The sequence below is a fragment of the Plutella xylostella genome, chromosome 5 (assembly GCF_932276165.1).
Source record: "Plutella xylostella chromosome 5, ilPluXylo3.1, whole genome shotgun sequence".
NCBI lineage: Eukaryota > Metazoa > Arthropoda > Insecta > Lepidoptera > Plutellidae > Plutella > Plutella xylostella.
In genome coordinates this window covers 12,569,962-12,582,182 of record NC_063985.1, presented here as the reverse complement: position 1 = coordinate 12,582,182, position 12,221 = coordinate 12,569,962, and the positions used below count along the sequence as shown (strand labels likewise).

Here is a 12,221-nt window from a genome sequence, read left to right as displayed (position 1 = left end):
ACATGATGAAAACTCTGACCTACTTATAAAATAATCGACGAATTTATTAATACCTAACCTACCTACTTTAATGCTTATTGTTAATAAGTGTGTGTTTGCCAATTAAGTCTTATTTGTAGATGTTTTTGTGTTTGTATAACAGTTACAGATTATGTAAGATAATGTAATAAATATTTTAAATATAAAAAGATTTAAGTTTTCTCCTAGTTTTTTATTTATTAAGTATGCCTACCTAGCTACCTGCCTTCCTTCCTACCATTAAGTATATAATATTTCGTAACTACCAAATCCCTCAATGCCTGAAGATTAAGGTGTTCAATCAGTGTGTTCTGCCTATCCTCACTTACGGAGCCGAAACATGGACGCTCACTAAAGCCAACATGCACAAAATAAAAGTCGCACAAAGGGCTATGGAGCACGCCATGCTCGGCATTTCTCTTGTGGATCGTGTGCCCAATGTCGAAATTCGACGTAAAACTCGTGTGGATGACTTGGGTAGCCGAATCACAAAATTAAAGTGGAGATGGGCAGGACACTTGGTTAGGAGGGATGACGGCAGGTGGGCTGGGGCAGTCACAGAGTGGTGGCCAAGAACTGGCAAACGAGGAATAGGCAGACCGCCGGCCCGATGGTCTGATGACATTGTTAAGGTGGCCGGAAGACACTGGACTAGATTCGCACAGGACCGGAAGAGATGGCGTGATAGGGAAGAGGCTTATACCCAGCAGTGGGCAGATACGGGCTGATAATGATGATGATGATGACTACCAAGATATCTAGATGTATTCATCCCACAATAAAATTAGATCTAGGTACTACTAACTTGTCTCAAGTACGAGATTTCGTTTAATGCCACAAACCAACTTGGCACCGGCCGGCACGATGAATGTGTAGATACAAGACAGATGTCTTTTCTGTAGACCTGTAAACGCACCTACCTTATGTATAGTTAAACACAAGAAGACATAGTTAGTTAATATTATTATACTTAAACCCTGACGCCTGAGGGTCCATGTAGAATGTAGAATATTATCTCTGTACTCATAGTCAAGCAATAGCGAGAAAATTTCTCTAGCTTGAAGCTCTAAGAACCAAGACTTTACGACGTAGCTTTTCCAAGAACCTAACCCTAATAGAAGTTACTGAGAATTCGATTATTTTATGAATCACAACAATTCACTTTCTTTTCTATTATGCTTAAGGTTCAAATAATATAAGTATAAAGTACCTTCTTAGTTACCCAGAGCTGCTTAGTGCGAATCGGGTGACTCATGTGAATCTAATTAACATAGTTTTAAGGAGGGTCGTGGGAGGACGATCACCTTCTAAACTTGTGATTCCTTTACTAGCTGATGCTGATCACTTGGCGATTCCGGTGATCTATAGGTACAGGCTGTCTGAATAATTCAAATTTATAAATCATGTTTAAGGAATAAGGTACTTAACTATTTCTTTTTTATATTAATTATGAACGAAATCCATGATTCGAGTTTAAAAAACCTGCGCGTCGAACAAACTGGATGAAATTGTCCTAAACCAATAATGATAACAACAATAGGACGACAGACTACAACGTGGGTAAGCTGCAGGTTCCTGGTCCAAAAAATATATGAATTCGCGATTTAAATAAAACTTAAGTAGGTAGTTGTAACAAAACTACAGCGCCGCCGACATGTCAATGTCCACTCCACCTCACCATATAATTTTGGTCGACCTGGAATAAAGTCACTCTACTTATATGATATTATAATAGGTAATACCGGTGTGGGTGCTCCCGGAAAACTGCTTATTGTTATGCAAAGAGCGAACGAACTGAACAACTGAACGATTTGTGTCACTGAATTTAAATGTTCCAGCTGTTTTAGCTACTGTAATAACTACATACCCCTTGTACTTAGGCTTAGCTACCTATTAGTAAGTAGTAACTTAAGTACAGGGATTAGGTCCCTACCTACCACAAGTTGACTTAAAAGCATGCATAATTTTCTCACTAGAGTAAATCTACATAAAGTTAATAGGTAGAACTTAGATGCTCAACGAATTTTCAGCGCTGCGTTTCATTCCCATGTCTGGACGTTCTTAGCTGTAAAACTGATAGGAAAATTAAAATTCTGAATAAAACACAGGAGTGTCTGAGTATATCTAATGTGAAAATTACGATTATTGGTGTGTGAGCGTCATGTTGAAATAAAAACAACAGTCGGGCGTGTATTTATACAGTCCATCGCACTAACACCAAGGGCAACAGCCGATTCATGGCCTGGATGAACAGATTAAGAAAATCTGTGAGTTTACAAAAATCTGTGTTTTTTTGAGTGAAAAATTAAGAAAATTTTCTTTTTCTGTTGGCTATGGGTAGGTAAGTAGTTAGTTATAATATTATTATACATATTGTGTACTAGTAGTTAGGTCGGTAACATTTGCCATATGAACCCTACTTCTGAATTTTGTTTCGAACAAGGAGTGCAGTCTAGCTGAAACTGAAAACGGAGATTCATAGCATTGCTGTGCTAACTACCACTGTATCTCGTTGCACTTAACGTACCGATAACCGATTATGAGTTTACGACCCTACTCTGCATTTCGCGGTACGGATTCGATGCAACCGCACAATCTATACCTACGCAAGGTCGATTATCTCTAAATTGGGTCAGTCCAAGGACGTCCGTGAGACTGTAAACAGTGTAGTTGATGGATGTGGATCATGTGGATGTCAACACGCCCAGCTGATGCTCCAGAATGTTCTCCGACACGTGAGGAGATGTGCCGGAACGATTGCGACTTGATTGTCGCGTCGATTTGGCACGTGAGTGAGCGGTCAATAAAATCAATTAAGAGGGTACTTTAGTTAGTGTTAATAAATTGAGATTTATCTCGATACGGGATATACCTACATAACGTAGGTAAGACGTAGGTACTTAGGTACCTATATATAGAGGGAGGAATTTTATCAATGATGCTCCCGTTTCCCGTTCAAAATACATGACAAACGAAGCAACTTTGATTATGAGAATATTTTTATTCGGGTACGTTGTTGGTCTGTTAACGGGAATTTCAATGATAAAATTTCCTATATGCTTTGTAAACACTATATTGCAAGTAGCGAGCGCGAGCGTCCGACATAGCATGGAAGCCCTACGAGTTGATCAGTGATCAGCCCGGTGACTTAGACAGTAAGTAAGGAAGTGGCTGGATGAAGAAGCGCCATTTTAGAGTGGTGTGCGAACCATGGACAATCAGTGGACGTTTTTCGCAGTGAATGAATGATGATCCAAAAAGATAGGAAAGCAATACTTACATTTTATTTCGTTATTTACGTTCTAAGGTAAGGATTACTACTTACTTATCGAATTTATAATTAGTTAATCGTAAGATAAGATCTAGGGATATCCTTGGCTGAATATTAATTTTGAAAATATCTGACCTTGCCCAGTAGCATAGAATATTTTGTTTAAAAAGAGATGATACAATATACCTACCTGAATACTTAATAGAGAACCTAGAGTTATCTTCAATACTTAAGTACTAATATTCCTAACATAAAATTTATTAACATAAATAAACAAACGTTATCGTAATCACTTGCTTTATTACCTACGACAGCACATTCATTATTTACTTGGAACAGGATTGGATGTGCATACCGATACCCAACATTACCATTTGATTATAATTATAAAGTTGCCAAATATAAAAGTCATTCATCTGAAAAAAAAGTTTCAGCACGAGCAAAATAAAATAAAAAATAATTTCGAATTTATTTAGATACTTGCTCATGAATCTAAGTCAAATCCCAATGTCAATGGCAATTCTTAAACTGGCTGGGCATTTACTCTATTATGCAACTGAAGTTCAAATTTACCCACATGAATCGGTGCCCGCTTACATTCAAAGATAACTCCACGGCTCTTGGATCATTATAGACCTACCAGACGCTGTTGGCACAGCTTAGCTACATGAACCAACACTGCTGCAATAGTGTCTAACGTTATCTTGTAACGCTTTTTAATTCGGTCGGTTAATGATGATAGCGCCGGCCGCGTGTCTGGTCCGCGTCACGTTTTGTCGACACGTGACGCCGAGAACATCGCCGTGGTCACGTGTAGAGAACTAGCCCATGTGTGTGACCAGCCTTATCTAGTTTCCCGTCGTCGAGCAATATTGGGGATGGCGATAAGTACCTACCTAGGTTTAGTTTAGCAACTTTATACTTATCATGAAAACATACAGCTAAGGTAGAAGAAGCGGATCCAATAAGGTGGCTGAAGGGTTCAGGGGGATTACACTAGCTAACGAAAATCAATATTGTGGAACGCAGAAGCGCTAACTACTATTCTATCTCGTTGCATCGATTGCCCCGTTAATAATGATAGATATCTGCCTACTTTGTTAACTGGTCAAGCCACGCAACTCAAGATCGAGGGCATGACCAGACCAGGAAAATGAAATGTCTAGGCCAGGGTAATGGATTCCAATTGCCCTGGCAACACTGGTTGCTGCGCTCGGTCGAGTTCGTCAACATTCGTGAAAGTTCGTCCGCTCTAGTCTCGATTCTTCTGCGGCTAGCGGCGCCCGCGCAGCGCGATAACTGCATTCAACGCTAATCAAATGACTTACTTACTTACATTACCCACTGCACAATGCATTACATGACCATTGACCGTTGTATGCAGTAATCTATTGACTAGAATATTCCTTTATTTATGGAAGTGTTATTTATGACGGCACAGTTTTACAGTTGCCAACTTTTGTTGTTGTTCCGCTAAACAAAACAAAACAAAAGTGTCATTGAATCTTTTTTTAGGTAGGTAGGTATAGTTATTTAAATCGTAGACAGTGCGCGTACCAATCAACAATTAATTTCATTTTGAAAAAAACAATAAGTACTTTAAAATACTTATAAAAAAATAGAACACATGGAATGAAATTTAGAAAGGAACTTTAATTTTACAGTTAATTACCTACCTACATTATAGTTATAATAATATGTTCGGTCCTTAGTTCTAACACCAGTGTGTTTTAGGACTAAGAACTTACCTACCTAACATCGTATTATAATAATACCTTGCTATCTTAAAGATACTATTTTAGGTCCCACCTTCTACGGTAATTAGTTCATGTTAATTTCAACTGCCTTCTGTGGCCTGAGTACATAATTATTATACGTATAATTAGCAATTTCTTGTAAATTGAAATGGCACCGAGAAATGAATAACTAGGTAGGTACTTACTTACTTAATTAATTAAAATATTCAATAAAAATGTAAGTACCTACAGTACCTACACTGCAGCCTTTTACTGTTAATTATTCGATCAAGAGAGTTTACTAAGAAATACTTAATTAAGTTCACGGAAATTAATTGTCCATAAATAAAATTTCATTTTATGGATACTTATGGTATGTGGTAGTAGAGCTTACGGGTAAATACGTAAGTAAGTAACTAAGTGCTTACTTAATTTGGTTGGATTACAGTGCCACATAAACTAGGACAGGCCACAAAATAGGACCTGCCTGACCTCAATTACAAACCAACGCGAATTTTAATTTAGAGCTGTATGAAGTCAGCAAATACCTATTAGGGTACAAACAACCACCTATTTCTGATGCCACAGGGCTATCATTAAGCACCTAACTACATAAGAAGTCCATATTCAAGGATCATATTAAATAGATAGGTACACACATGTATACCTACTCCACAACGGCAATGGTCCTCAATCCTCATGTAGAAACTATAGGTACTTACCGGCTGGTCTACCTAAAGTGTGGCACAAGGCAGGGTAGTTAGGTAAATTTACTTACCTACTTAAAAGAATAGGTTGATATAAGTTGGGTTCCTTTGTACGATGACACTTTTAACCTATGGTAGGAAAGGAAATAGGTATATCCTCCATACCACCTCACCTTTCTCATATTATTATTTTAATCTCTCATAATCATCCTGGAGTTCATGATTCACGGACAAATGTGGCTTCCTCTTTCATTGATCTACCCATACCACTTATGATTCATAATCATGATTATTAGAACTTTATGTTAACAGTCACAGTGTGAATCCCTCGAATGCTTTGATTAGGTCAATAATTCGAGGTGATTCCCAATACGTAGAGATACCATGCATCTACAACAGCCTATGTATTTACTGATAGGTGGGTACTTACTTACCTATGTAGTTACTTCCTAGCTTCCTACCTATGTTATCTCTATCGCACTGAATTGTTATCATGTTACAACCATCATTTGAATAATAGTTAGCTACGTAGGTTTACTTCGGTACTTATAGGTAGGTGCTTACGTGCGACCTTACGTTATTCTGAAACTGAAACTAACATCCGCCGATATTTATTATACAGGGTGTTGATATTAAGCTACAGTTATTCAGAGTATTTCAGAGTGAGTCACCCGCTTTCGCCTTACTACATTTTTTGCAATACCCTGTAAACGTGTGCACGACTCGTCTCGAGCCACCTATACTATGTATGTATACATGTATAGGTCCTATAATAGTGCCGTATTAAAATCACTTCCTATCGTTCAGCGCATCCCAGTAAGCACTCGGTCCAATTTATTATAAAAATCACTGGTTTCAGAAATACACCAACAGCAGAATCAATGATCGCGTGCATTTATTATTATTATCTCCAGTTAGTTTCAGTCGGAGGAGGGCCGAGTATTTTTACATGATGACGTCACACTGCGCGCGCATGGGCGGGGGCCTACTCCTGATACTTGTACAGGTCTACGTACACAACAAAACAGATTCTGATGTTTCCCGTCTCTGTCTGCTCCGTTTACCACCAGTATAATGCGATGCAAAGTATGCAAGTAGCATGGGAACAAACATCGTTTCCGTAAGGCAAGAGTAGACCATTTGGCCTCCGCCTTTCTCGCTCGTCTCGTGCTTGCGATTATTTGTGCTGGGCTAGGAAACTAGCGTGCTACCAAAATTGAAGATTTGTTTTTCTTGTCAAGCAAGACAATGGTGACTGGTGATAACTTGATTAGAGTTTATGTAGAAAAAAATAATACTTATCAGTTACCTTGGAATTTAGAACCTAATTGAAACCTTGTCGATTTCTCTCTTCTTGGCTTATCGTACTACCTATACCTAACTTTCTCCACAAGACCCAAGGTGAACAAGTAGATAATGCGGGTAGTTAGCATTTCCCCGCTGTTTGCCTGGCCCCAACCTGTCTACACTACGCAAGGTCCTGACATCATGTCCCCACTTCCCACAGCTGTGATGCGGATGAGTTTATATTATTGGACAACGCGTGTAGTATAGCGTAGGCAATCTACACGAGTCATCTAGATCGTGCTTCAACACTTGAAAGTGTTCACCTATAATTCATATTTATTTATAGCCTATGAAAGTTTCTTATTGACAAAACTCTACCTAATTATGGGGTTTGTTTAGATAAAATAATAAAAGTGTTTATATTTTAAGATATTTTGTTTATTAGTCATATTTTTTCAACAGTAATTGTAACTTTTTTCTTTCTCACTCTCACTTTTTTCAAATTTACAATATCATACATTACAATCAAGATGAATCCAACTTCTAAACCTTACAATCACTGTCTCAGTATCGCAACGTAACAGTATATATTTACAACTTAGAAAAACAAATTAAATACACACATACACTCATTCAGTCAATGTACTAGACTAGCTCTTACAGTCTCTATACACTATCTCTTTGTCCTAAAACGCACAAAGATCCGTGTATCCGACATTACACTACATGAACATGTCACTACAAACAGTGACTCCAGAAACACTTCTTGCAGAGAACAACCATCCGCTTCGTAAACGAAAGCACTAGCAATTCATCTATCCACTTGTCCTAGGCAACAAATGTTTCCACGCAGCTGTGTTGTAGTCAAAACGTCCATGTTTACACATAATTTAGGCAGCTGTAACACTAACTTCCTACGCACTGTAGGAATGAGAGAATTTAAGTGACCAGAAATCACTCTTCTATGTATGATGCTCTTGATCCTGCAGTCTTATGATGAACACTTCAGTTGGGGAGAGTATCCGCTAATATCTCCTTGACGCCACTAGCTAGGCGGTCGGGGAACTTGATGTCAAATGCCACCAGCAGGTCTCCTTTCCGCGTCGGCTCCTTGGGGAATGGCAGACCGTAGTTGGGGAATCTCTTCACAGTGTGAGGCTTCACGATCTCTCCCTGCAGGTTCACCGTCAGCTTCTCTCCCGACATTGTTGGCACTTCCAGGATTGTTCCACACAGAGCCTGTAACAATACAAACATGTGGATTAGATAAATGTTTACTCATCATGTGACCTTCAGTTTAGGTTGGTGTTAATCATATTGTTTACAAAGTAGACTTGAGTGATTTATTATATTATTATGATAGAGTATAGATAGCATAAAATTTTGTATGAGTTGAAATAATGTCCTTACCTGTTTGAGTGATATCTTGGCTGTATATCTGATGTCACTGCCTTCTCTCTTGAAGAGTGGGTGCGTCTTGTCGCGGATGATGAAGACAATGTCTGCGGGGATCTTGTTGCGTCCCTGGTCGCCCTCCTTCTGGAATGTGATCTTGGTGCCGGCCTTCCAGCCCGGCTTCACGTGTATGGTCAGCACCTTGTCTTCCTTCTTGGAGGTGCCGTCGGGCTGGATGACGCGGCGCGAGATCTTCATCTTCTTGACGCAGCCGCGCGCGATGTCCTCCAGCGACACGTACAGGTCGTGCTCGATGGGCGGGTCCTGGCTCTTCTCCTTGCGGTTGGGCGAGCCGTGGAAGTTGAAGCTGTGGCTGCGGAAGGCGCCGCCCGGGCCGCCGGGGCGCGCGCCGCCGCCCAGCATGCCCTCGAACGGGTCCACGTCCATCTCGCGGTCGAAGAATAGGCCGGTGGAGCCGCCACCGCCGCCGCCGCCGTTCATGTCGAAGAAAGCCTGGAAGGGGCTCGACGAGCCGAAGAACTGCGCGAAGGTGGCCTTCGGGTCTCCGTGGAAGGTGTAGGAGAACTGCTGGCCGCCGCCCGGCCCGTGCTGACCGCCCATGCCGCCCTTCAGCCCCTCCTCGCCGTGGCTGTCGTAGATCTCTCGCTTCTTCTTGTCGGAGAGCACCTCGTAGGCCTCCGCCACCTCCTTGAAGCGCTCCTCGGCGCCGGCCGCCTTGTTCTTGTCCGGGTGGTACTTCAGCGCCAGCTTGCGGTACGCCTTCTTGATCTCGTCATCTGACGCGCCCTTGGCGATCCCCAGTATCCGATAGTAGTCCTTTCCCATTTTGTGTTTTTATCCTGCAACAAAGAAACAGATTATGAGTATGAGCAATCGCGCCATCACCACCTTTTTTGGAGACGTAGCGGGCGATCTGCACACGTCTTCTGGAACTTTACCCACGCAATCACATTCTTCATTTTGAGATATTTTTACACACGATATCAAATTAAATATTGTAAACAATACATACCTATTATTTGATGATTATATCCAATAGATTAGTCCACTAGAGTAAGTAAATTATTATAAATTTCTCACTCACAACACACAACACTGTTCTCACTCACAAATTCACAGTAAAATAAAGCGCAGCGCCACCGTCGCGGCAAAATATATACATCAAAACGTCTAGAATGTTCTAGGGCCTTCACTCTGTGCGAAAAAGAGACGCAAGATGCTGTTACCATATGCGTATCCTAGCGTTAAAAAGGGATAAATATATTTCTGCGGCATAAACTGCGTTTCAAATTTGAGGTCATCTCGTTTGTAAGTACGTTCCCTATGCGCCCAGAATAACTGGCTGGTTTTTGACGGATCCAAGAACCAATCAAAATTGAGGATAATTTCACATTGACCAATACCTAGCTTACAAAATGAGTCTAATGTTTATTTGTAGAAATATATGCAATGAAAACAACTATTGTAATTTCAACAAAGAGGCTCTTTTCTTAGTTTTCTTCTCACTCTATGTGCTCTAGTAAGAACGAGAAAGACATTGATTATTCTACAAATTTCGAGAAAGCTACACGTGCACGTGTTGTACAAATGTTGGTACGATATTCAACTGTAACAAAATGAAATTAAAGTATATTTTTAGTCGGCAAAGGCAGTAATGATGGGAGAGATTTTATTTGGTGCTGCTATTATTTATTTTTCATCGGTCATCGCTCAAAAAGAGGCATGAAAATACTTCAAAATACTTGGCTCTTTTCATGCCAGGGGAAAATTGCTTTCTTGTAGGTAGGTCTAAATGTAAATAAAAAATGAGATGAATGATGATGAAATTCAATTAAGTAAAAGCACATGATGATGTACTTAAGTATACGTTGTTAATTAAGTTTAAACCTAGGATGCCTACCTACCTACCTACGCATAATATTAGAAGAACTTAGCAAAATTTTTGGTCAAGTTTATATTATATGCATACTTACCTACCTAAGGTTTTTTTTTGTTTTGTTTTACCTATTTGTTATTTTCCTTTCTTTTTTTTGTTTTTGTGTATTTTCTTGTGTATTTTTGGTGTGTGGTGCTTGACACCGAATAAAGAATTTTTATCTTTATCTTTTTTATCTATCAATATATTTTTACTTTTCTCGCCTCTGACCAACTAAACAAGAGACACATTAGTTAGTTATATTTGTTGATCTGAGTTACTCGCATTGTATGTTTACCTCGGAAGAAACCCTTATTTAGTCCCTCGGGCAATGTCCTTTCAACCACCAATCAGGCCTTGCAGACTAACGCTCGCGTGGTCCGTAGGAGAAAACCTAACTACCCATGAGCGCGATCGGTGTAGGAACAATCTGCCCACGTCAAGCTGGTGGATAGGTGGATAGTTTGGTACATAACTAGGTCATTATTGTGATCATCATCAGCCAATAATTATGCACTGCTGGACATAGGCCTCTCCTGTGATATCTTTAGTATTCATGGCAAGATAACTGTACCTCAGACCACATAACATAACATGCCTCGAACCGTACCAAATGGACTTGCAGTTTAGCGCCTGCAAAGCAAATTGAGCAATACATCCTAACGTAAGAATCAAGATTCATCTTACTAAAGTTTAGTTCCATACGAGGCGCTACTAGAGGTAAACTTTCCATTACGAATAGTTACGACGAAAAGAGAAAAAATATTTGTCTGAGCGACCCTCTCGGTACACCAGTCACCAACCAATACGCCATCTGGTCGTCAAATCGGAGTTGAAATGTTTTCATTGTAAGAGGCAATCACCAAATTTTATAATCAAGATAAGGGAATAATTAAGTTTAGGTACTCAATAAAAGTTAAAAAGAAAAAGTTAAATAAAAGGGGGGCTTGTCGCTCACGTCCGTAGGTACAAACCCTAGTTACCCTACACGTGCCCCCTGGGTGGTGCTAACGAGTGACAACGCCGAATGTCGGGCGGCGGTAAATCGACCCGACCTCCTCTCCTAGCAGAGGCGGCGATCTCCCGCCGTAAAAAAGGAGAATCACCAACACGCCTGCCAAGCGCGGTGATTATGGCAAATACACCTCCTAATGATGGAAAAAACAAAGCCCCGGACCCCAGTCCCCGGCAGCCCCGCTATCCCGGACTCCGGTAGCGGTCACGGTAACGGCGGGGCAGGGGGTGCGAAGAATCTCCGGCAGAGAGTCGGCTACCAGCCCAACCGACCCTTGCACCTGGCAACATATAACGCACGGACACTGAGGGAAGACGTGAAGATAGAGGAGCTGGAAGAGGAAATCAGCAAGTTAAAATGGGACATTATAGGGTTATCCGAAGTCCGACGAGAGGGAGAGGATACGGAAATTCTCCAGTCCGGAAACTTGCTGTACCACCGGGCGGGCGACCAACTGTCCCAAGGGGGTGTCGGGTTCATCGTCAACAAGTCCCTCGTCAACAACATCGTTGAAATTGGAAGTGTGTCGACACGGGTTGCGTACCTCATCCTGAGAATATCTAAACGATACTCAATGAAGGTCATACAGGTTTACGCACCCACATCTAAGCACACCGATGATGAGGTCGAACTTGCGTATGAAGACGTATCGTCTGCCCTGCGTAAGTTCACTACTCATTTCACGGTGGTGATGGGAGACTTTAACGCGAAACTCGGAAAACAAGAATGCGGCGAGACGAAAGTGGGGTCACATGGATTTGGAGTCAGGAACCATCGTGGGCAAATGCTGGCTGACTTCTTGGAGAAGGAGGGCCTCTATATGATGAACTCCTTCTACAAGAAGAAGCCACAAAGG

The 12,221-nt window shown here is 40.9% G+C and overlaps 1 protein-coding gene across 1 annotated transcript; it reads right to left on the bottom strand.

Annotated features, from left to right (window-relative positions):
* Nucleotides 1–7,435: 7,435 nt before the first annotated feature.
* Nucleotides 7,436–9,601, bottom strand: LOC105397398 (dnaJ protein homolog 1). Its single transcript, XM_011569415.3, has 3 exons — nucleotides 9,448–9,601; nucleotides 8,430–9,274; nucleotides 7,436–8,258 (listed from the first exon to the last, which is right to left on the bottom strand). The coding sequence occupies exons 2-3, from the start codon at nucleotides 9,258–9,260 to the stop codon at nucleotides 8,025–8,027; spliced, it is 1,065 nt and encodes a 354-aa protein (XP_011567717.1). The 5' UTR covers nucleotides 9,261–9,274; nucleotides 9,448–9,601; the 3' UTR covers nucleotides 7,436–8,024.
* Nucleotides 9,602–12,221: the final 2,620 nt, after the last annotated feature.